The sequence below is a fragment of the Euprymna scolopes genome, chromosome 37 (assembly GCF_053919585.1).
Source record: "Euprymna scolopes isolate OS-2025 chromosome 37, ASM5391958v1, whole genome shotgun sequence".
Lineage (NCBI taxonomy): Eukaryota > Metazoa > Mollusca > Cephalopoda > Sepiida > Sepiolidae > Euprymna > Euprymna scolopes.
The window spans coordinates 1,001,718-1,028,366 of record NC_136518.1 but is presented as its reverse complement, the minus strand read 5'-3'; the positions used below and the strand labels follow the sequence as shown (position 1 = coordinate 1,028,366).

At 34.5% G+C, this 26,649-nt stretch overlaps 1 protein-coding gene across 11 annotated transcripts in view; it reads right to left on the bottom strand.

Annotated features, from left to right (window-relative positions):
• The window catches only part of LOC145261029 (uncharacterized), a 126,504-nt gene extending 100,540 nt beyond the window's left edge, over window positions 1-25,964 (bottom strand). For 6 of the 11 annotated variants that reach the window (XR_013864387.1, XR_013864386.1, XM_080119158.1 and 3 more), the window contains exons 1-2: window positions 25,633-25,964; window positions 3,212-3,274 (exon numbers count right to left, since the gene is read on the bottom strand). Coding sequence is in view for 9 of the 11 variants with exons in the window: in XM_080119158.1 (XP_079975284.1) it covers window positions 3,212-3,244 (33 nt within the window). In the remaining 2 variants the exon portion in view is untranslated. The remainder of the gene's footprint in view (window positions 1-3,211; window positions 3,275-25,632) is intronic. The other 5 variants (XM_080119159.1, XM_080119161.1, XM_080119165.1 and 2 more) reach the window with 2 other exon arrangements.
• Between the last annotated feature and the right edge of the window lie 685 nt (window positions 25,965-26,649).

The window sequence follows — 26,649 nt, the reverse complement described above, 5'->3', positions numbered from 1 at the left end:
AGGATCCCACCATTTTTCTAGCGACCTTGGCAACAGATTTGATGTATGTGTTCCATTTCAGATCAGGAGTAAAGGTCAATTCCAGAAGCTTGTCAAAACATTGAGCCTCTCCCCAAGACGAGAGCCATCCATTTCAATTGATGCCAGATGGGGATCAGAGCGTTGATGATGTAAAGATAGAAGCTTGGTTTTAAATCCATTAAAAGTAACCAGCCACCACTTCCCCCATTGTACCAAGCACTCAAGTTCAGAGGAGAGAGAATCAGAAAGAACTTTGTCATTTACGGCCTTTGATGTGTTGCCATAGATGGTTGTGTGTTGAAGCTGTGCACACACGCATGCACACACACGCATGGCAATGTGGCAAGAGAATGTAGCAACCCTAGTTGAAGTAAGCATTCCTAATGATGCTGGTCTTAACAGAGCAGAGAGGGAGAAAATAAAAAAATATCAAGGACTTATGTATGACATGTATGACATGAAACTGGAATCTTAAGAAGGTATCAATCATACCAGTTATTATAGAGGCAACCGGGCTAATGGAATAAAATTTCAAAAACTATCTGGCGAATATACCTGGTGAACCAAGTACAAAAGAAATACAAACAATGGCACTTAAAAAGACGGTTAGAATCTTAAAAAGATCTCTCGGTTTTAGTAACTAAACTAATGGGAGAATGTTTGGCATCCGGTAGAATGCCCCATCCCCAGAAAAAACAAAGTGATAAGAAAATTAAAACAAGGGAAATGACAGCTGGTAGCCAAAACGCACTAAACGATTTGAAGTGAAGCTGTCAAAACTGATGTCGCCGGTGGTGAAAAGTCAAGTACTTGACCCTCACATCTGTTGGGATTAGAACAGCTGTCATAGAACAGGTCACATTTATGAAAAATGAATTTTGCATCACAAGTTGTTTCTGGCTGACAAAAAAATCGACCCGCATGCTTGCGACTACAGCACAATAGATTAGATCCTGAAAGTGATGAAGCTAATAATTGAGCAGCAAATAAAAAGTCAAATTGTAACGTGGCCATTACACTTGAACCATGTTCGTTACAGTTAAACCCCTCTTGGACCCACACGCCGTCTGGTACAGTCGAAAAGGAACAAACAAACAAAAATAAATAAATCTGCCTTTTTTTCTGTTTTTAAAAGAAACATTTATTACCATTACTTTTAAAACTTCTTGTTTTTTCTAACTGTTCATTTCGTCTGCCATGAGATTAACAAAACCCCGCCGTCTCGATACCAGCTTAAAGATCTCTCATCACCACTGCAGGGGCCACACGTCCATCTCACCTTACACACGTTTTTCTTTCCCTGTTTGACCACACGTCGATCGTAATCATGTGTGTGTGTGTGTGTGTGTGTGTGTGTGCATTTTTATTTATTTATTTATTTTTTAATAAGCAATAAAATAAATTTGTAAACATAAAATTTTATAAAAAGTCGCTCTCGATTATAGGCAAGAGTAAAGAAACTGGGGTTGGTGGTGGTGGTGGTGGTGGTGGGGAGGTATGTGAACTTTGTCCAAGATTGCTTATTGGGGTAGCCGGGGACGAAAAAGAAAGGATCGGGGTGTGGGTATCTTGGAGGTTTCCTATCGGGGATGGAGGGTGTCATTTACTCGGCTAACTAAGAACCTAGTCTAAACGCTTGTTTTTGGGTAACATGTGGAACATGAACTCCAACTTGGAATCTCTACACATGCACAGACTCTTTATCGCTATCCATCTTCGGTCAAAGGCCTTGGAGTATAATCTTTTCCTATCACATCTAATCTTTACCTTCAGCTGGTGCTTAAAGAAGGGGTCCAGATCCTGATCAGCAAAAGATTCGACCCCGCTCTTCTCTTGCACTCAGGATCGCCAGAAACACCATTTGTCTCTCCATCTCCCGCAGCAGCTCTGCACTGTGGATGACATAGGATACGTCCAGTGAGCAAGGCTGCTCAGGATTGATGCAAGCTGCCAACTCGTTGACATACGCCCAGTACTGTCTGAGTCTGTTGCAATCGAAGAACACATGTTCCAGTGTTTCCTTGGCTGGGGTCCTGCAATGGGGACACCCTGACGACCTCACTAGTCCAGCATTTTTCAGTATGGCGTTGAGGGACAACATGTTTTGGACCAATCGCCAGGTCAAGGAAAACTCGGAGTTGTTGAGATGACTCGAACCTGGCGCCCAGCTCCACCAGAAGCAGATCTCCTCCTTCGACAACCCCAGACGCTTGACGAGAGGGTTGTCGGCAGCCCCCTCATCTTAGCCGGAAGGCCACAAAATCTCTTATGGTATTAGGAGTTTGTCTTAACAATCTTTCTTAATTTAAATTCTTGTAAATAAAAGGGCTGAAGGGAGATAGAAAAATAAGAAGAGGAATAAACATGAAAGAAAATATGGTGTAAAATATATTGAAGTATTAATGAAAGCAAACAATGAAATAATTTACCTGAGAATTTTGAAATTTTTTTTACAAAGGATTCACCATTTATCAAGGCCCGGAGACCACTCGAGGATAAAGGTTAATGAGTGAATGGAACCATATTCTAGTAATCGTTAATAGTGGTAATTTGGTAAATTGGATTACTTAAGGGGACGACTCATCAAGAACTTGTTTACATTGGACTTGAAGACAACCATATTGTAGTCAGTTGGAAAACAGGGAAACGGAAAAAAGTTCCACAGGTGTGCAGTTCTAAGAAAAAAGCTTCGTTTAGGTTTAGGCACATATAAAGAGTGGGGGAAATTATCGATAGCGGTGTCAGCTAAACGAGTGTTTTTTGTGAAAGTTTACTGAGGGGGGACAATAGATTGGAGGGAGGGTGGGACAATAGATCGCCATGCAAATAACAATAAAGCAGACAGGTTCGCAACGTCTGTTCTGTTGGAAAGCGGTTGCAGGGAAGAGAAAAGGGCATCTCTAACTAAGCTACAAAGTCTATTTTGAACTCTGTCAAGGCAAGATAAGGTGCTTCTAGCAAATCTTTCCCAGATGTAGCAACAGTACTCCATCCTTACAGTACTTGGTTCTTATACAGGTAGAGAATTGGATCAGCAATGAAATAGTTACGGAGCGGTAAAATGATCCCAGCGACTTTGACAACGGATTTGATGTACATGTTCCATTTCAGATCAGGAGTAAAGATCAGACCCAGAAGCTTGTCAAAACATGAAGATTTGAGAAAAGAAGGAATTAAAATTGAAGTTTACCTGTGTGGCAAAAAAAATTAATAAAATATCCATCGTTAAATTCTGGGTGTTTTTCTTGGAAACCTGAAACAGATAAAAAATAAATAAAAAAATAAATAAATAAAAATGCATATATATATATTTTATTTTTATTTTTCTCCTTATAAGATTTTTTCTTAACTCATTTTATTATTAGGTTGGAAAGAAAGTAACGTCGTTTTTTTACTTTATTACTTTGCAGCCTCCTAAGTTGTACACATTTCTAGATTGTTTTAATGAATTGATATCTTAATGAATGTGATTTTCACAACGTTTCAGTCAATCTAACCTCCGATCTTCAGGTATATTGTAGCAGCCGAAACTCCCTACAATCACAGACAAGAACCAATTCTTGTGGCTCGAGATTTGAAATCCATTTTCTCCCTGGTTTGTCCAATCACAAGCCAGCTCTCAATCACGTGACTGAGTACATAAAAGGCGAAATCACAAACTTTTTTCCTCTTTCCTCCTAGCTTCAGCTGGCAGAAAACTTAGCCTGGGACTTTGACCCCAGGCCGAACGTGAGTACAATAATCTAACAATGGCTCTTTTCTAACTACCACTTGTTTCCACGTGCGATACCCAAACGAACATTCTTTATCAGGCTAAAGAACTGCTCTCATCGATACACCCACACATACACCTACCACGACACTGAAGACTTTGCCCTTTCTTCTACTTTAACCGGCCTCCTTCATCCCGATGACTACTATCCATAAACACGTGTAAATGGCGCTATTCTCTACTCAACAAGCTGGCAATATATGAAACCTATCTTTGCACAAGAACACTTTCACCTACTAACCTGTTTCTCTCTTCTACTAACGCTACTAACGAAGATAACAAATAAAGTTGTTTATTAAATGTTAGAATAAAACTCCATTTCATTGTCTTTTATTCTATAATATCTTATCGAACGCGGGAATGTTTCTGTCGAAATCGGGAATTTTGACTGAATTTCGAACGGAACGCTTTATTTACTTCATGGGGGTCTGCAAGGACCTGTGGTGCAATGGTTAGAATACTTGGAAAAATCAATTGTAAAAGTGATAGTCTCCGAAAGGTTGAAGGTTCAATCCTCAGTGTGGGCAACTGAAAAATACATATGTGAGTTACTTAAAACCTCTATCCTGTCATGGCTGATGGAACAAGAGCATGCTACCCTGTGAAGTAAATAAAGGGTTTTGTTGAAATTTCGTCCAAATTCCCAAGTTTTACAGAAATATTCCTGAGTTCGACAAGATATACCTGAAGCAGGTTGGAGATTACATCGACCGAAACGTTGTGAAAATGATACTCAAGATGAGAACAGTAGTCCGAAGAATCTAAATAATACAAACAACTAATTCTCATCTCAAAAATTAAGAAACATCTTGATGTCTTAATATCTTGCTTTGCCTTTCAGCTGTAATAATTAGTGGAGAAATATTGAATTTAACTGCCTCAGCCGTCAAAAAATTAATATTAGTGAGAAGCATCTGAGACATTGAACTATGAATTCAAAAATGGAAACTCAGCTGCAGAAGTTACAAGGAATATTAGAAGTGTCTATGAGATGAATCTTCTGAATGATCGAAAATGACAATGGTGGTTTGAAAAAATCCAGCTCCCCAAAAAGGGGCACTCTGGATAGGAACAAAAATAAAACATTGTCTCAGTCATGAAATATTTCTCCTCCAGTAGCCGAGGACAGAAAAGGTGAAGAGCAACATTAGAACAGATACTACACTGTGATCTTGTTTATATAGTTTATTGCTCGTAAAATTCACAACTTAAAGTTTAAACAATAAAAGTAAAAATTTACTAACAAAAGACTTACGTATGAAGGCATATAAGAAATTTGGGGGAGCGGGATGGGTGCAGGGTCTTTCTAAAAGGTCTGAAATGCGTTGGTTTGAAGGATCATGAATCTACACAAGTATTACCTAGTGTTAACCAAGGTCATGACCATTTTATCCTTGAAATTTTCGAATCTTACCAGACACCATTTTGAAAAATGACTTTGGTACTCAGTTTCAGCGTCGCTTTTTCCTACTTTTCTCTCCATTTTCTTTTTTAAATTAACCAACTCGAAATACAGCAAGACGAAAAAGCGAGTTACATTATCGAGCATTTTCGTGCGCAGTTGGCTAGAACCGGATTCTTTCGGTAGAATCGGGTTTCTGTAATTTGTTTTTATTGAAAAAAAAAAAAAAAAAAAAAGGACAAATGAAAATGATACAAGATGATCGCTTAGATGAGGCCGCGCTCAAATATCAACAATAATCTTTCTTGTTCATCTGAAATTGTTCAAGGTCAAATTGTTTTTGAAACAATAACAAAATACAAGCAATAAATAAATAAATAAATAAATAAATAAATAAATAAATAAGAGTTCGACTCATGTTCAGTCTTGTAGTCAATCCATCGTAATTTAATAAATTGGTTTTAAGTTTAAGTGTGGATTTGGGTGTCAATATTGTTTTCTAATGCATAAAGTAAAGTTGGAATTTTCTGTGTGTGTTTGCTAGAGCAACCCTCCTACATTGATAAGTAATATATATATATATATATATATATATATATATATATATATATATATATATATATATATATATATATATATATATATATATATATTATATGGAAAAATGCGCGCATGAAAAGTAATATTCTTAAGATTTTATTAAACCTGGAAAAGTAAAGGACAAGAAATTCAACCTGGAAAAGTAAAGAACAAGATATTCTAGTAAAGTAAAAAATAAGAATTTTTTAGACTTAAAATATTGCAGCTAAAAATAAAATTTGAATATTGATAAATATTTTATTTATTATTTGCATATGTTGTTGTTTATTGTTGAGTTAGAAAGGGTGTCAGTCGCTGGATTGAACTTATTTCCCCCCTATTATTTGCATATATTTATGTAGTGAAAATTGTTTGAATAAAATTAATTCATTAGTTAGTTAGTTAGTAGATGGAATTAATAATTTTATAATTTACATAAAAATTAATAATTTTATTATATCATAATTAGGATCATTTAATTCTTTTTAACTCAACAATAAACAACAACAACGCTCTTACATTGATAAGTAAAAAAAAAAGAATAAAATAAAATAAAAATAAATTTGAAATCTTTTATTTATTTATTCATTTATTTGCATGTTCACTCCAAACAAGACACAGTGCAACTTTGATGTATGGGGAGGGGGTACTATTCTGGGACATAATTGGCAGGGACGCTATGTAGGGAGTTGAGGAGCAAGATATCTTACATCACGCTTGAACCTCAGCAAATCAATTTAGTCAGGGAAACAGGGACCAGGAAGGGAATTCCACAGTAGAAGGCTTTCTGGCACCTGGGGATCTCTACTATGTTGGGGTGGGATTTTGCTGTTTGTTGGATTTGTCGAGTGTATTTACGTCGGAAGGGTACAAGGGCTTGTAGTTTGTCGGAGCACCTATGATTAAAATAATTGTAAAACAGGCAAAAGGAAGCAATATTTCGTGGATAGGACAGAGGTTGAAGCCTAGCTGACAGTACGGGACCTATTAGCTTGGCAACTCCCTTTTGAACCTCGTCTAAGAGTGAGAGACTAGTAGCAGATGCAACAGCCCAAATGTGGTAACAATACTCCATACATGGGCGAATGATGGGTTTGTAGGACACTCTCAGGCATAAGTAACTTTCTAGCACGGTAGAGAGAGCCCACCTTATTTGCAGCAGTCTTGGCAATGTCCTTAATGTATCTGTTCCAACTCACGTTCCTGTAGCGTTGCTACTGTCGCAAATGGACAAGCAAATAAAACAAACAAATAAATAAATAAATACATTTCGGGTCGGTATTTTTTCTTGTTTTAAACAACAGTTTTATCACCGTTATTTTCGGCACCACTTAAAAAAGTCGCTCACTGCCACATGTTCATTTTAGCCTGAGAGGTGTTTCTCCTTCTTCCCACCGCACACCGGATACAGACGGCCAATTCTCATTTGCGACTTCACACGTTCATTTCCTTCCACGTCAACTTTGTTTCTCGCCAAGCACGTGTTGCATTTTTTCTCCCTTTTTCCCCCTCTTCTCGCGCACACTTCCTAATTTGCAAATGCGAGTTTGGCGCTTCTACACTATTGGGACGAAATTTCGGAAATCGTAATACTGAATTTCATATGAAAACAATGGTATCTACGTATTCCTTGTATCTGTAAGATGATTATATCCAAAAATTACGAAAATCGATAAGGTAGAAAACGATTTATGAAAGAAAATTAAAAATAGAATTTGATGAAAACGATCGTAAGACACAGGAGAGTTCAAAATGGAGGTAATTTTCCGTTTCGATTTAAACAAGATGGCGGCAATTTTTCACTGCTACCACGATTAAAGTTATTTTCCTTTTTTTTTTTTTTTTAATAATTCAGTAATATTCAGGTAATTCCGATTGCATAATTTGAAAGCTTACATTGTAATTTATTAGAATTGACAAAAAAAAAAAAAAATCAGTTGAAACCATTGTTTTTTTTTTATCTGGAAACTTCATTTATCGACTACAAAATATCGTCCCAATAGTGTAGAAGCGCCGCGAGTTTTTCTACTACTGCTGCTAATCTCTTTGTGCTGCTGCTGATACTTTTCACGCGCTCACGCGCACTATGTTAGATTCCCTGTAAACGTTAATCGAGGAGTTTGAACGAAGTTCTTTCAGGTAATGTATCATTAGCCATGGTTATTAGTGATTGAGAAGATTTCTTGTAATTATTAAAGGAAAGAAGCTTAGTCTTAGCAGCATTCAATGTGATCATCCATTTTTGAGCTCATTCCACTACAGAGTGGATGTCTCCCTCTAAAGTTTTCGCCATTGCCTTTGATATGGAATCTAGTGGAGATGCCATCTTCTCTCCATTGTGGTCTCATTCTCGCAGATGAGAAATTGCTAATCTTTCTCTGCTCTATCATGGTAGGTGCTCAACCGAGCTCCAATCTCTACCAGCCTATATAAAAACATTTACATCAATAACTGGTCTAACTACAACCACTGTAAAAATATCTTTCTTTCTTCTGTGTACCTGGAGCTAAACTGAACTTCCATGAGCAAAGTTTCTTTTCAAAGACTCCCCCCCGTCTGTGGAACACAATACGACGGAGCTGCCTCCAAATTGACTACAGCATGGCTGTTTTCAAGTTCAATGTTAACAAATTTCTGTTGAGTCGCCCCATTAAGTAATCAATTTCAGTCCAGATCCAAACATGTTCTGCAATCTTTCAGGTGTTTGTCTCACCAATTACCTGATATGAACCCTTGTCCTCGAGTGGCCTTTAGATCTTGGTGAGCAGTGACACGTTAGTATATAAAAGCAAAACACACATGCACACCTAGACAATATTCATCTTAAAGTCAGAAACTACGCAAGATACACTAACTAAGCTTATATTAGAGGATTTAGAGTGACTCCAACCAGATTATGGTAAAAAAAAAAAAAAAAAAAAAAAATACTGTAAAATTCATTTCCTTGGGGTCAGTAGGGATAAAATTAGTGTGGAGAGGGGATTCTGGGGTGTGGTTCCTTGGTCCTGGTGGAGCCATTTTGAACGATGATAGCATCTTTGGGCATTGCCAAGAACCACACCAACAATTAATATAAAGTGGGTATGTAATGAAACAGTGCGCTCTCATGGTAACATAGCACATATGAGCGCATGTGACAAAATTATCAGCAGCAGCCGAAGGATAGCTAGCTAGCGAAAATATTAACAGCAGCAGCAGCAGCCGTCTTATCGCATATGAAAATTAAGCAAGTGTGCACACACTGATGTCACGGGGGAAAAAGGAGAAAAAAAGAAAAAAAATGGACAGCATATGGTCAAAAAGAGAAGTAAAATGCGTACCGAGGAAAGTGGACATGTGCGTTGAGGGCCAGAAAGTGCTGGCTAAGGCCGGCGTCAGGTGGCGAGGAAAGGAACTTTTAAAAAGCCCATGTTATAAGGCACTGAGTTATAAGGCAAGAGCTACGAAGATAGAAATAGTACAATTTAAACGAGAGACCTCCAGAATTTATTTTTCGACATTGTCACCACCATTCTCGATACACTTTTGCCAGCAATTCACGAATGATTTGCATGAGTGCTCGGAGCGTGCATTGTCATATGAGGGCCATTCCAAAAATAATGCCTCATATTTTTTAAACTAAAAAAAGTTGAAGAGATATGAAGACGTGAATGGTGTTATTAAAATGAGCGACCGTTTGTGCTCCGGGATTTATTTTTCTACATAGTCATCACTATTTTCAATGCACTTTGTCCAGGAAGGCAGTGACGCATCTCTGCTTCTGACGCACGTCCATGACGTGGTTTGCTTTCTTAGAATCTCAAACCGACAATATCTGCAGCAGAGAGATGAAACTTTCAGGTCATGAATGCATAAGTTCAGTCGTCATAACAATGTAATTTGTAATCTCCTCTGATCCATTCAAGCGGAATAAAAAAAAGGAGGCATTACTTTTGGAACACCCTAGTACATGTTCGTTGTTACTGCTAAAAGAGGGTTTATTTTTTATTTTCTAGTGACGTTTTCGTGAGATTTTATTTTATTTTTTTACATTTTTATTTAATGAAGATCGCCCCAGACAAGGCATGAAACCACTTGATGTAAGGAGCCAAAAAATTCTACTTCACAATCAAAGACTATCCAACGATAAATGTTAGATGGATATATTCTAACCGAGAAAAAAGCAACCCCCTCCCCTTTTGTTGGAAACATTGCCCATGGAATTTGAGGACTAAAGGACAAAATGAGGGAAATGAGAATTACGAAGTTGCTGAAACTAAACTGGACGTCTACTTTCAACTTTCCTAAATGATAGACACAAAAAGTATTAAAGTAATTGGCCGACGACAAGAGCAGCACCTATAAGCCGGCATTAATCCCCCTCGTTGGTGGAAACGTGAGAGGAGAGGAAGACTGAATATGTCGGCCACTTTTAAATTTCCGAGCATTGGCGGATAAGTGACAGACAGTACAAAACACGAAAGTGGTTTTGTGTTCCGATCGGAAGTAGAAGTTAGAATTACGAACACTTTTTTGTTGTTGTTGTTGTTGTTGTTGTTGTTCTTCTTCTTCTTCTTCTTCTTCTTGTGGGTGACGAAGACTAATCGGTCCTTTTTTTATTGTTAATTCAGCCAAACACAAGGTACAGTGTCACTTGGACATAAGGGGCTACTATTTGGGATTTAATCTACAGGGACACTATGTATAGAGTTCAATAAGGGGACTAGGGATCCGGGAGGGAATTCCAAAGTCTAACAGTTTAAGTATTAGGCTTTCCAACATCTACGGATCTCTACAATGTAAGAGTGGGATTTTGTTGCTTGTCAGGTTAATCGGGCGTATGTATGTCAAGGGGGGCACAAGTGCTATGAGTTCATCAGGACACATTCCATTAAAATACTTGTAAAACCGACACAGGTATGCACCATTGCAGCGATCGTACAGGAATTTCAATATCTGTTGTTTCACCACATTTCGGCTAACTATTCCTCTGACCTTACTCAGGTTGTTAACTGCGACGGGATAGAAATGCCGAGTTTCTAAACTGTGACCTCAGTAATTACTGCCTTCCATAGTTGCCTCACCACGTTTTAGCCAACTAACACCCTGATCTATTTAGACAACTACTAACACCCGAAAGTATCATGTACCTCTATAAGGCCACCATTCGCCCATGCATGGAGTATTGCTGTCACATCTGGGCTGGTGCACCTGCTACTAGTCTCTCGCTCCTTGACAAGGTTCAAAAGAGAGTCGCAAATCTGATAGGCCCTGAACTGGCATCTAAGCTTCAGTCTCTGTCCCATCGACGAAATGTTGCATCCCTCTGCCTTTTCTACAAGTATTTTAGTGGTGAATGCTCTGACGAACTGCAATCACGTGCCCCCACGACGTGAGCACCCTCGACAAACCCGACAGGCTGCTAAATCCCACACCCACACTGTAGAGATCCCTAGATGTAAAAGATCTTTTTACTCCAATAGTTTCTTCCCCAGAACCGCTAGACTCTGGAATTCCATTCCAGGTCCCTGCTTCCCCAACAGTACTGACGTGCAGAAGTTCAAGTGTAACGTGAACCGACATCTTGCTGCCCAAATCCCTACATAATACCCCAGTAGTTGTTGCCCCTGATAGTATCCCCCTACACCAAAGTGGCAATTTGCCTTGTTTGGGGTGAAAATGTAATAAAAAAAAAAAAAGGTAAGATTGAACAAGACTGCGAGACTCAGCATTCTTAACACGTCACGGTTAACTACCTGAAGAAGGCCAGACATAGTGAAACAATAACTATGAAGATGAGGATAACAGTCCGTAAATAAATAAATATACAAATTGCCCATCTCAAAGGATTCCAATAAAAATAATATAAAATATATATTAATTATTTGATTAAGTTAAAATATATTGATAACATGAACCAAGAAAAAAACAATATCTTTTCAAAAGCGCTCAATCACAGCTACTGAGAGAGAAGGAGGCCAGTGAACATGACAGCGTGACGTCATTGCCAAATCGACATGTAGGTAAAGGGTACCTAAAGTTTCCTATATTCAACCACGTGGTTACGCTAATAAAAAAATGGCTGTTGTAATTTTATGAAGGTAGTCATAAGGTCCATATATTTTCTTCTTACAAAGAAAAAGAACACATATCCATTTGGATAATTTTTTTTTTACACGGTGGTCACCACTTATCAAGGCCCAGAAGCCACTCAGGGATAAGGGTTATTGCAAGTACAGTACGTTAATGTGGAGATTTGATGAAGTGTTTACTTAAGGGGGCGGTTCATTAGGAATTTGTTAACGTTGGACTTGAAGACATCCAAGTTGTAGTCCGGTGGGAAGCAGGCAGACGGAACAGAGTTATTATAATTTCACATTGGGATAATTTTAATCTAACAAGATATAGTAAGTGAACTTTTATTTCTATCAAAAAAAGTCGAATATTTCATTTTATTTATTTTTTTTACTGCAAATCAAACAATTTTTATATAAGAATATTTTTCAGTCAGTTCTTTTAATAATAAATAAAACTTTACATTGAGTATTTCCAAATATCTTAAAGTTAGAAGCAGTTTTGTTGCTGTTGTTGTTGTTTTTAACTAAAACGATCAACGAATTCAATATATTAGCACCGGGCGTAATTTATTTCTTTGAAATATATTTAAAACATAAATTTTTTGTTTGTTTTATAACATTTTAACTGTAAATAATTTACATGACTGAAACGGGAAATGAAATAGGAAATTTTCTGTTCTCTCCTGAGACATACGAACAACACAAATTAATTAAAAATTCATCAACTAATCAGTTTTAATTAAAGTTTTGATATGAACTAAAAATAAAGAGTATATTAAATTTTAGTTAACATATTTTCTTGTGTTTTATCTTATAAATAAATGTTGTTTGCACCTTGCTGAAATAATAACGTTATTTAGAAAGCCATTTTTAACGGGCGAGGGCTTTCTAATGATTCAGCACTTTCACCTAAAAATTTAATGAAAAAAAGGGGAGGGAGTTGTTTTACTATACACATAGATTCGAAAAAGTTGTCTAAAACCAAATATATAACAAATAAATGTTATCAAAGACAAGATAAATTACTTTGTTTTACCTAACTGGAGAAGTTTTTAGTGTTTTTATTTAAAGTAAAATGTTAATTCGGTTTGAAAATCATAGTGTTCATCAATATATTAAAAAAAAAAAGACAAATGGCGGCGAGGTCGCTGTTGAATACGTTAAGTTTGTGCAAATAAGTTCCAACTAAAATCTATAGAATACTGTTAGAAACGCACTCAATATGTTACCGTGACATAGGCTTGCATTTATTGAGTATGTTTCTAACATTATTTTGTATAGATTTTTAATTTTAATTTATTTTCACAAAATTAGCGTATTCAACAGCGAGCTCGCCGCCATTTGTCTTTTTCAAATATATCGATAAACATTATGATTTTCGAACCGAATAAACATTTTACATTAAATAAAAACACTAAAAACTGATATACAATATTACTATTTTGGATGTAAGGCAAACTATCCTTGCGGAAAGACTAACTACGAGACCTGCTTTTCCGTCTTTCCGCAAGGATAGTTTGCGTTACATCCAAAATAGTAATATTGTATATCAGTTTAAATGCCAGTGCGATGCTGGTTATGTTGGGCAAACATCCTTGCACCTTTTGACTCGTATAAACCAGCATGTTCCATCGAAGATCAGACAAGGGAGGATGGGGTTCGGTGGTTCCTTCTGCAGCCTTGGACTCTGCTATGGGCCAGCATTTGGTTGACAACCCGTGCTGTGCCGATAGATATAAAATAGATTGGTTCGAGGTGCTACATAGAGCGGACTCCAAAAACCATTTAAAGATTTTGGAGGCCGTCTCTATCGCGGTGCGTCAACCTTCTTTGTGCCAGCAAAAAGAAACATCAAACGCATTGTTTCTCTTTGGGGAACTTTGAATTTTTTCTCCCGCTTTTTTTTTTTCTCCCTCGTTGTGCCAACATTTTTAATCGTTTTTTAAACGTAAATAAATTTAATTAATGTCCCCGTACGTTGGCACATTAAATAAGTTCCCCAATAGAACTCTTTATTTTCGTTACAATATTATTTAGATTGCTATCGATTTACTCCTGAAGAGATGATAGCCGAAAGAGCTCTCGAGAAACTTCCGCCTAGTATTTTATTTAAAACCATATACAAATTCTGTACCTCTAAACATTTATTTAAATTATATATATATATATATATATATATATATATATATATATATATATATATATATATATATATATATATATATATATATATATATATATATATATCCCAGAAACAGTATTTCATGGTAAACAACTAATGATCCCTTAAAAAATAAATTACATTGGTACTATAGTGAATTCGAGAGAGCAAGTTGATGCAGTGATTGCAGGTGATTGAATGACTTACTGACTAAATGGTTTTCTAACGAACGATAAAAAATAATTTATTTTGTATAGTTTTAAAGGTTAAAACTTCCAAGACTATATATATAAAGTGAGAGAGTGTGTGTGAGGACACTTCTTAACCTATATACTCAACGAATTTTTTAGCTATAAACTTTAAATTTAGTATATAGGATATTCAGACACGTGGGAAACATTTTAATCGGGTTTCATTTGGAAAAGGGCTGCTAAGAGGTCAGAATTGAAAAATTAATGTGTGGGGTTATCTGTTTGTCAACTATTTCATGAATGTTTTAAAAACTTTTTAAAGATAGTGGCAAGCTGGTCTAATGGATATCGTACATAATTCACTGTCCTTAGGTTTTGGTTATGATCTCAGCTCAAGTAATTTTTTTTACTTACAGGAAGTGAACAGTTTAGAAAAAAATACTCTCATGCACACGTCCTATTTTTTCCCCCCGTTTTTCCCCCGTTTTTTTTTTACTTCATTTATTTAAAAGGGATTTAACGTTACGTTTAATACCGGGCAACGCCGGGCACATCTTCTAGTATATATATATATATATATATATATATATATATATATATATATATATATATATAAAGAACACTCTTCCTGTACAATATATTTACTTCCAGAACTTTTCGTGAAATAACAGACGTCGGATATTCATAATTGTACAAAAAGTTTAACATTTAATCTTAAATCCGGATTCATTTAAAAATAACATTATTTTATCCTTATCATTAAAACCGGAAATGACATACCGGAAGTAAGATTAATATTATAACAATTGGGAAAAGGTTTTCCAGCAGCTAGCATGGAATGTGATGGAAGTGGGTCGAGAGAGGGTGTAGATAAAGGATTGTGATTGTGATGACGAACGATGTAATAATTTTTAAGTGCGCATCTCCAATTATTTCGGTAATTGTCTTTTATTTTTCCTACTCAGTCGACCGTTCCCCTTGGTAAACAAATAATAAACAACAGCCTATTTTGCGAGTTTTTATTTATCTATTTTTTTTTTACTTTGAATCTTTTCGGGGTATGCAATGTCGAATTCAGGAATTGTGGTAACCGTTTTATTCTGTTAGTTATAAAGTTATAAACGTTAGCGCCTCTTTATTCATGCGGAGAACAAACCCTGTGAAATGAGTTGGGCATACTATAACTAATAAATTTCCAGGGTATACTAATTATAACCGGCCCTTGAAGGACTACTTTCAGCTTCTTTGGGAAATCGTGGCTAGAAGGAAGAGAGTGATAGCAATGAATTGGGCAGTGTCCGAGTGAGAAAAATGTAAAATTAAAAGATCTTTGGGCTGTCGAAGGTCTGTCAGCAGTTATCTTCAGCCGAGGATAATCGATGCTGGGGCACCTAGTAGACAAAGGCAGGATATATATATATATATATATATATATATATATATATATATATATATATATATATATATATATATATATATATACATATATATATATAAAACTACTTAATTTACTCACATAAAATTAATATACGAAAGTATATAGATTTATGCGTAAACTTTAAGTATTTACTTCAAAAGTGCTCAATACGTAGGTAGAGCTAGTTAGTAATTTATAAAATATATATGGCGATTAAGCTACACTGAATATTCGGCGTTTCATCCACTCTAGGACTCCTCAGGTTTATGCGCGAATTCTGTGGTTGTTTATCGTTTTTATATGCTCCTCTTCCATTGAGATTTTAGTTAGCCAATCAGCTTTCTAGTATCCACCGCGCCCCTTCCTATTAGCCAATGGGCATGCATTTTATCGGACAAAGGATCTGTTTTAAAACTAGGTTAGATTTTTTTTTGTTTTTTTTTGTTATATATATATATATATATATATATATATATATATATATATATAGGAAATTTATTACTGTGAGTCCAGAAAGTTTACAAATTGTTTCAGTTAGAGGAAAATCCCCAAAGAGAGGAAAAAATCCAACTAGCATCGTCAGAATTCATAGATGGACAGATGATGAGACCATCTATGAATTCTGACGATGCTAGTTGGATTTTTTCCTCTCTTTGAGGATTTTCCTCTAGCTGAAACAATTTGTAAACTCATTCTGGACTCACAGTAATAAATTTCCTATATACTGCTCTGACTACACATTGAGCACTCTAGTCCGGTTTTTTCACTACTGGTAAATAAATAAATATATGTATATATATACATACATATATATATATATATATATATATATATATATATATATATATATATTGTCGCGACACTGGACATGCTAATGTTTCGGAAAAAATGGTCGGTTAAAACCATTTATTATGCCACTTAACGAGGATATTTGATTTTAACCGACCATTTCTCCGAAACTTTAGCATGTCCAGTGTCGCGACCATGTAAACTTGTTTATATTAATAAAAATACACATTGCTCTTTATTTATTGACCACTCTTCATAAACTCGTTAAATTTATTAGTTATCGCTATTGAATACTTTTAACCTGGTATATATATATATATATATATATATATATATATATATATATATATATGTATATATATATATGATATAAAATAAAAATCGAGTTATTTAAAATTTATTCAAAAGTTAAAAAAACAAAACAAAAAAAACTTATTAAATCTGTAAGAAATGTATACAAAATTTTAATTATTCAACAAGGAGTACAAATAAACAAGAAAAACCTTATTCCATGGAGTTTCAAAGAATACAATTCTTCTCATCAAAGGGAAGAAGTTTGCAAAATATGCAATAAAATTTTGTAGGTTAATGCATAAAAGGAAGTAAACAATATGAAATCAATAATATGTGTATCGAAAAGTTATATGAACAAGGAACAAACCAAAATTATATGTTCATTAATGTTTCGTTTTTATTTCAAGACTTCCTCGAGATGATTAATTTGAAGAAATAAAAGAAATAATATTTGAAAATATATTTGTTGTTTTTGTAAATGTTAAATGGGTATTTTTTTTCTATTTTTGAACAAAAAAAAAGCCGTTAGTATTCAAAGTGTTTATAGTGTTCATAGCATGGGGTGAGTGAATTTTTTTAACGACATTTAGCCGTTAGAATGTAAAAAGATATGATGCTGTTTCTGTTCTTTTTTTGAAATGAATATAGTCGTTAGATTTCAAAATGTTGGATGCGTATATGACATGAAATGGGATACGCCCATTTCATGTCATATGCGCACCCAACATTTTGAATTCTTTCTTACGACAATGACTGCTCTGTTGTTGATATTATATCCAGTAGTATTGATAATACATTACAACTTCATTCATAACGCCCCATCTTTTTTTTATGAATACAAAGATCATCATTCTGGCTTTCATATTCTAATCATACTGATCTTGCTGTTGAAATCTGTCTCAACGTTATTTTATTATCATGAATTGTCCTAAATTGTACCGGCACGTTCTCCTTATCATGACCTTCATCAACCATTCTTACTTGATCTTTTTCTCACCTCTGTTCCTGATTCATGTTCTATTTCCTCTTCTCTATTGGCTTCTTCCGATCATGCTGTTGTCGATGTTGAGATTCAGTGTTCTGTCAAGTCTCCAATTAATCATCCTTTCCACAAAAAGACTGATCGGGATCGGCTTCGCAACTTCCTATGTGAAGTTCCATGCGGTCCTACGGTATGTCTCCGAATGCTGCTGCTAAGGATGTCACTGACTGGCTTCTTGTTTGAATTGACACTATGATACGTCCATTCCTCATTGTAAATCTCAAACCCAAACTTATTCTCCTCAATGGTTTTCATCTGTCTGTACTGCCATTGCCCACGGTAACCATTACTTCAATAAGTATCGTTGGGATAATTTTAAGTCATCTGGCCAATCCTAGAGAAGAGCTAGAAATGCTTGCAAGAGTAAAAAATCTCTGAGGGTAAGTCTAGTTATTCTCAAGGATTCGTAATTGCATCTCACCTCAAAACGTTGGCTCTCGTGATTTTTGGAAACTTCAAAATAGTGTTGTTAATAGTGACAAGTTTGCTATTCCTCTTCTATTTAATAGCCTTCAAGTCATTTTATCTTTTAAGGATAAAAATAATCTTATTGTTCGTCTTTTTACTGGTAAGAATTGTCCTTTGGTGATTCTGATACCGTCATTCTTGATTTTCCTTTGCAAACTAGTCAGTGTCTTGTGTCTGTAATTATCACCCCAAAGATGGTCGCTAGGATTCTTTCTGATCTTGATCAGTGTTGAAATATGTTTGGACTATAATGGGGGCATGATATCGCACAGTCGTGAGATTCTGTTTATAAACGATGATGCCAGGAACTTACGAATCAAATTAATTCACGTTCCGCTACCAACCAATCAGAAACCAGAATTGCTCCATAAAAATTCAACCTTTTCTGTAGCAACTACGCATATGTTTTCTTCGTGTCAACACGGGAAGAATATTTTGCTCTGTGGTTTCCAACTCAAGAACTGTCTACTGAGAACCAGTCAACTCCAGGACTTGTGTAGAACAACTAACCATCGGAAACTGTTCTGAAACTAAACATGGCTTACAACTCTGTTAGCTTTTCAGTTCTAATTCAATTCCTATAGTCGTTCTCCAACTTTGCACTCCTAGACTTTCTTCTATCCGTTCGTAATTATTCAATCTTTGTTTGTTTTAGCCGCGTTTCTCTTCTTACTGAAACAGGACCTCAGTTGTCGCCATCTTTAAAAATACCGGTGATCAGTTTGACCATACTAAATATCGTCATGTCAATCCCATTATTGTTAATAGCGAATTTTTCAAAAGTTAGTCAACAGTTAGCTTGTTCATTTTCTTTATTAAAAACTGGGCCTTTTTAGTGATGTTCAATATGTCTTTCTTTTAACTATTGTAACTAAGCGGTTCGGTCGGTTTGTGCAACGCTTCATAATAGACTTCTCGTTCAGCCACCCTTACAAGGCGTAGCCATCTCCTCTCGAAACTGAAAGGAGGTAGTTAAAATATTGTTGAATTTCATGAGGGTAGATATTTGTTTGGTGTCCACCGCACCAAAGTATGACACAAGGTCAGAAGGTGGAGTATAGGAAAGCTTCCCTAAAGGAAGGGTACTTTTGCCTCAACAAAAATTGCCTGGGCACCCAGTCGGCATTCCTCGGTCGGGGCGCCTCAGACGACAAGCAATAAACTTGCCCCACCCGAAAGCCGGGTAGCAAGGCTTGGAAGGGTGGATCTCCTGAGTTATACCCAAGCAGTGTACCTCAGTCCGACAAGTACAGCGACAGGGCCGGTTCCCGGCCCCGTATCTGTCGGGCTGAGTGTCAAGAACGGATCATTGACGAGTATTATACCCAGTCTCCCTGCAGCCGAAGCCGCTAGGAGACCATCCTCAATTTAATGAGGGTATGACTTCAATGATATTGACCATCGTTTTTATAACAAAGTTATAACAATCAACCAATTAGAAGCTTCAAAAGTTATCATAAAAATATCGAATTTTGGATTCAATCAGTTCGCCGTCGAACTCTGTCTCGAAAGGACTCAAGATCAGGACTACATTGATTCTTCGTCGCCATCTTTGTTTTTTTCTATTAAATAACACAAGCCGTTATTAAAGAAGTTATTATAAAGAAAGATATATTTATCACATTATATGGTTAAATTGTAATAATAATTATGAAAGTGTGAGAGTTAAGGTTCTTTCACTTTCTACTATTAAATGTTGATTAGGATTAAATATTAAAATAGATGAAATCGATTGAAGATAAGAATGTTATTTTTAACAACATGGGCCAATATTTGTTCTATTTTATTACCGGAATAAGATTTGTTTGTCTACTCTTTGTCTATTAAGTTATAAATCACACATATAGGGAGGTGGTCATCATACATAAGAATATGTCGTGTATAGAATTTTCTCGAATCGCAGTGACTCCGGTTTACTCTCCCTTTTTAAGGGTGTCAGCATTTTCTTTCTTTCTGTAATTCGAATGATATTTAATGGGTCTCCATGTTGTTGGCCCTTGTTAATTTGGATAGCAAATGTCAAGAACACAATGCAAACTAGTGGGGGTGGGGGTCAAGAGAGAGAGAGAGAGAGAGAGAGAGAGGAAGGGGGGAGAACAATATATATACATAGAGAGACGGTTATATATATATATATATATATATATATATATATATATATATATATATATATATATATATATATATATATATATATATATATACTAGAAGCGCTCCAAAACTAATGCCTCTTATTTTATTCCGCCCGAATGGATCAGAGGGGATTGCAAATTGCACTGTTATGATGACTAAACATATGCATTTATGACCTGAAAAGTTAATCTCTCTGCTATCTGAAAATATCTGCGGTGTAAGATATTAAGAAAGCATCCCCTGTTTTGGGCGTGCGTCAGAACCGGAGATGTGTCATTGCATTCCTGGCAAAAGTACATTGACAATGTAGAAAAATAAATTACGGGAGCCGAAACGGCTTCAACTTTTTGAGTTAAAAAAATAGGAGGTTTTACTATTGGAACGACTATCGTATATATGTACATATGGTAAAACGTATTGACACGACGGACCGCCTCCTCCAACACATCAACAGAAGTTCTGTTCGCAATTATTTGGCGGAATTCTCCGAAGAGAGTATGCAATTCTTTAAAAATTTACCAAAAATCAAGTAATTATCCAATCAATACGAAATTTTCACCGATTATTAAGTGAAGGATGAACGTTATACCGCTGTACTTTTTTCATAATCGATATATATATATATATATATATGCCTACATCCCCCTTCTTTATTTGTGGGTACAAATATGCTTAAAATAATTAGCCGAAACTGAGCAAAATATATTATATTGTGGGGAGAGTGAGGATTGTAGATAAAAAAGAAACTGCGGACTGTTCCCGATTTTTAGCTTGAAAATCCGAATATTGAATGTGTTTGATTTTTCATTTTTTATGTTTTGAAATGTGAAATTCGTTAAATACTTTAATAATAATTATTATCTTTCAGATTAGCAAAAAAAAAAAAAAAAATGATGCAGCGAAAAACAATTTGTTATGATACCGAGCAAAATGTTCAATTTTTAGGAAGAAAAGCTAGTATTAAAGATGGGAAGGGGTGTCAGCGCTTTAACTGGAGTTATCTCCCTTTGGCATTTCTAAAATTCAAACAAAATTTTTTTAAAATCCAAGATGGCTGCCTTCGACGCGCTCTCATAAAAACGTGTTTTTCCGCTGTAAAAAAAACAATAAAAACTACTTGATGAAATTAAGTGAAATATTTTTTTCGGAGAACTTCGTTCTATAACGGATACATACAATTTAAACTTTTTTCGGTATTTTCATTTTTTAATGTCTTTACTAAACTGTACATGTAGCATTATTTTTGTATATTCTTATAGAAAATCATGAAAAAAAAAATTTTTTTTTGGTCTAAAAACATAAAAAAAAATATTTTAATGTTCGAGACAAAAATGGCGGTGAATTGTGTGGTTTGGGAAAATGTCAAATTCTATTAAAAATAGTAGAAAAAGTTTTATATTATTCTGCTTTTCATATGATAAAATTCAGGCTTTTATCTTTCTGGAAAAAATTGCTCAATAATAATGGATTTTAATAGATTTTAATTCGTTTTAAAAACAACAACTACTTGCTTATTTTTCAATTTTTTGCCGTGCAGAGTATTGATTAAAATATAATATTTATACTGGACAAGTATATCTATAAAAGTGAGAATGTGTGTGTGTGTGTGTGTGTGTGTAAAGACACTTCTCATGTATGTAGGTACATACTCAATAAATATTTGATCTACAGTCTTGAAATTTGGTATATAGGGTATTCAGACACGTGGAAAACTTTTTAATCGGTTTTCATTCGAAAAATGGGCTGCTAAACGGTCCAATTTGAGAAATTGGTACTTAGGGAGTCATCGGATTTTTATCTGTTTGTTAACTGTTTTATGACTGCACATGCGCGGTGGTGAAATATGACAACTTCTTTATGTTAAGAATACGTAGGCTTGAAGATACTTAGTATTGACCGTGTCAAGCTGGCCTAATGGTTATCTTACTTGGCTCACTGTCTTTAGGTTTTGGTTTCGATCTCAACTTGAGTATTTGTTTCTTTTTCTTACAAGAAGTGAACTGTTTCGTAAGAACCTATCTCAGTTTTTTCTGTTTTTTTTAAATTTCCTTGTTTTAAACGAATTTAACGTTACGTTTAATTCTTACTTTCCGTTTATAATAAATACGAAATCTGCATGAATTTAAATATAATATTTATGCGTATTTTACAACCGGAGAACGTCGTGCGGCCTGCTAGCATATATATATATATATATATATATATATATATATATATATATATATATATATATATATAATTCCAAAATGGCAAAAAAAAAAATTGTTAGTGGAAAAATTCCTTTTAAACAAGAATTTCCTTCTCAAGAAGACAGAATTAGGTTATTTTTCGCTATCTGTGACCGAGCACTTTATCCATTACGCCACGGATCCTTGCTTGGCGTAGTGAATAAAGTATTTTGTAAATTAAGTTGTAAATTACACAAGTATTATAAGTGTGAAACATTCGTTGATCCTCATTCAATCTCGGGCAACGTTGGGTCTCCCTGCTAGTATATAATATGCTTGAAATTTGTGATCACATCAAAAAAAGCAACAAACAAACAAAAAAAAGACCTTGTTTTGTTGACGTAATTGGTTAAGTTTTAATTTTCAGTGCCGGCAACACTAAAAAGGAAAAAAAATTAGGACTTCTACCCAGCCTTGGCTGACTGGACAATAACGTGCTACCTCTGTGCATTAAATAGAAGAGTACCGTTTGAAATTCCGTGCAGATTCTCGAGTTCAACAGAAAGATTTCCTAGTTCAACAAAATAAAATTGAAGAAGGTCGACTGAAGCGTTCTGAAAATAATACTCAAGATGAGAACAGTAGTCCGATGAACCCCAATAATACGAACTAGCGGGACCTGTGGAAATTTCACAGGGGACTGAGTCATATGTAATATATTGATGTTGGCATGCTGTAGATATTCAACGTAAATGGAGACACTCTTATATATATATAGGCGCATAAGCCTGACGAATCCTATAGTGGATGAAACGCAGAATATTCAGTGTAGTTTAATCGCCATATATATTTTATAAATTACTATATATATATATATATATATATATATATATATATATATATATATATATATAGTCATCCACATACAGTACTGTTTCGCTGTTTCACAGCTCATCAATGAGGCTAGACAAGCAACTATATATATATATATATATATATATATATATATATATATATATATATATATATATATATATATAAAACTTTAGTTCCTTCAGGTATATAGATAGTTAATGTTCTAGCGATTTTTATATATTATAAATTGCGATTTCAAAAATAAAAATATATATCCATATGACTTGAGTGCATTAGCTTGAATCGAAACCGAAATAAAAGCTTATGAAAAAAATATATGCATATATATAACTTGAGTTCCTTTAGCCATAATCGAAACCGAAACCAAAACTTATAAAGAATTCTTGATAAAATTATTTATAAAAAATAGATTACTAAGGCGCCATTAGCTAAAATGGAAACTGAAACCAAGATTTATGAAGAGTTTTTGATAAAATTATTTTTTAAAAATAGATTATTGGAGTGCCATTATCTATAATCGAAACCGAAAACAAAACTTATGAAGAATTCTTTGGTAAAATTATTTATAAAAAAATAAATGACTTAAGTGCCATCAGCTATAATCGAAAACGAAAACAAAACTTATGAAGAATTCTTGGAAAAATTATTTAATACAAGAAATGGAAGTACGTAATAATTAAACGACCCGGATGTAAGCGTGACAAAGAAAATAACACACACGCTATCGTATTAATATATATATTATCAATCCTCATCTAAAAAATTCAGGAACATATCACTCTTTATCTAAAAAAAAAAAAAAAAAAAAAAATCAATAGAAAATTGGCTTGGGAGCCTCTAAAATTATATCACTCTTTATCTAAAAAAAAAAAAAAATCAATAAAAAAATTGGCTTGGGGGCCTCTAAAATTATATCACTCTTTATCTAAAAAAAAAAAAATCAATAAAAAAATTGGCTTGGGGGCCTCTAAAATTATATCAGTCTTTATCTAAAAAAAAAAAAAAAAAAAAAAAAAAAATCAATAAAAAAATTGGCTTGGGGGCCTCTAAAATTATATCAGTCTTTATCTAAAAAAAAAAAAAAAAAAAAAAAAAAAAAATCAATAAAAAAATTGGCTTGGGGGCCTCTAAAATTATCTCAGCACTCCTACGGGATCTAATAGCTTTTTTGAAAGATCTTAATCCGTTGAATTTGTTTTAAAATGTTCTAAAGAAATATTTTAAAACAAATTCAAAAATATTCCTTTAGAATATTTAAAAACAAATTAAACGGATTAAGATCTATCCTATTTTAGTCTCCAAAATTACGTGTTAAGTAAAATAGATTTCGGCACTAACGAAACAGTTTTTTTCTGTTTTTACTTAAACCATGTTTTAATGAAAAAAAAAAAAAAGAAAAAACAGAAAAAAGAAAACAGAAAAAATTCACTTTCTCTATGAAATTTTTTTTTTACATTTTTTAAGCGATTACACGCGAACAGCCCAAAAAATTTACCGGAAATATTAAAAGAAAAGACAATTAATTTAGAATTTAGAGTGGGGATCAGTACATTTACCAACTGTTCTAAGTATTTAGAGCTACTAACCAAATTTCGGTAGAGATCTAGATTTGAGGCCTTATAAAACTTCTTAATTTTTTGTTTTGTTTTAAAGGCAATATAAAAGTGTGTATAGACGATATTTTTTTAAAATATTATTTTATGTTGAACGTTTTGGAGTCAAAATCAATTTAGTATTATGGATGAAATATGAAGAAAAACTCTTTTTGATTAAGTAAATATGCTAGGATTATCGGCTTATTTCCTAGATGATGCCACATTTGATAAAAAACTTGAGAAAACCTTCTTCTAAACTTGATTATGACTTCAAAACCTTCAGCATGTCATAATCTTAACAACAACAACAACAACACACACACACACACACACACACACACACACACACACACACACACACACACAAGAAAAACAATTTTAATTTAAAAAAAAAAAAGCCCAACCTCCCCATGTTAAGAATGGATTTTCTGCATAAATACTAGCATATCACAATCGCAAAATAAATGAATCAATAAAAAAATAAAATTTATCGCCTATGCAAAATTTTATAAAAATCTTAATCCGCATCTAATCTAAACCTTTACCCAAAATTTCTTTTTCCAGTAAATCCGAGTATCTGAAAATATTTTATGACCCCTACAGGGTCGTGTGGCGCTTTGGGGAAATTTTATAACATATAAAAAGAATAGAAAAGCGAAAAATCTTACCTTAGTCGTGTTGAGCGTAGGACAAAAACTTATCGGTCCATGGATTTGGTTTAACTATTTTTTTTTCTTTTTCCTTTTCCCCCCTTTTTTTTTTTACAAAGCAATTTTCTTTATCGTTAAATTTTCTCCATCCTTTTGTGTTTTTGTGTTCGCGATCTCTGAATGGGTCACTTGATATTTCCAAGTTCCTAAAGCTGCCCCCCCCCCCGTCTCCTCCCGATGAGAGTATATCGCGACAATTAGCTGTAATTAGCGAACTAATTTTTGCCAATCAAACCGTTGCGAGAATCTAGGATGAATTGCGTTGCTAGGAAAAAAAAAAAAAAAAAAAAGCTGGTACATTAGATTCATTTATAATATTTTTAAGGATCTTATCATATTTCAGCCACTCATTGTTTTAAATGGAAATCACTTTAGACAAGACTTGAAGCTACTTGATGTAAGGAGCGACCTTAGATTTTTTTTTTTACATAGGCATCACCATTTATCAAGGCCCAGAGACCACTTGAGGATAAGAGTTAAGAATGTACAGTATTCAATTTCAAATACAGTAATGGAAATTCGGTAAATTTGTTAACTTAAATGGTGGAACGGTTCATCAAAAACTTGTTTACGTTGGACTTGAAGATAATCAGATTTTAGTCAGCTGGAAAGCAAGAAAACGGAAGACAGTTCCACAGGCGTGCACTTCTAAGAAAGAAGCTTTGTTCATGGAATCTACGTTTAGGTTTAAGCACAGATAAAGAGTGAGGGGGGTTATTGAGAGTGTTTTCAGCTAGACGAGTGTTTCTTGTGAAAGTTTGGCCAGAGAGATAGATTGAAGCTCAGTCGAGCATTTGCCATGAAAATAACGATAAAGCAGAGACAAACTCGCAACATCTCTTCTGTGAGATAAAGGTTGCAGGGAAGAGAAAAGTACATCTCCTACGAGACTACGAAATCTATTTTGAACTCTATTAACCGCCATCCTTACTTATCCGACCATCTTATTTTTTTAAATATTTTTTTATGGAAATC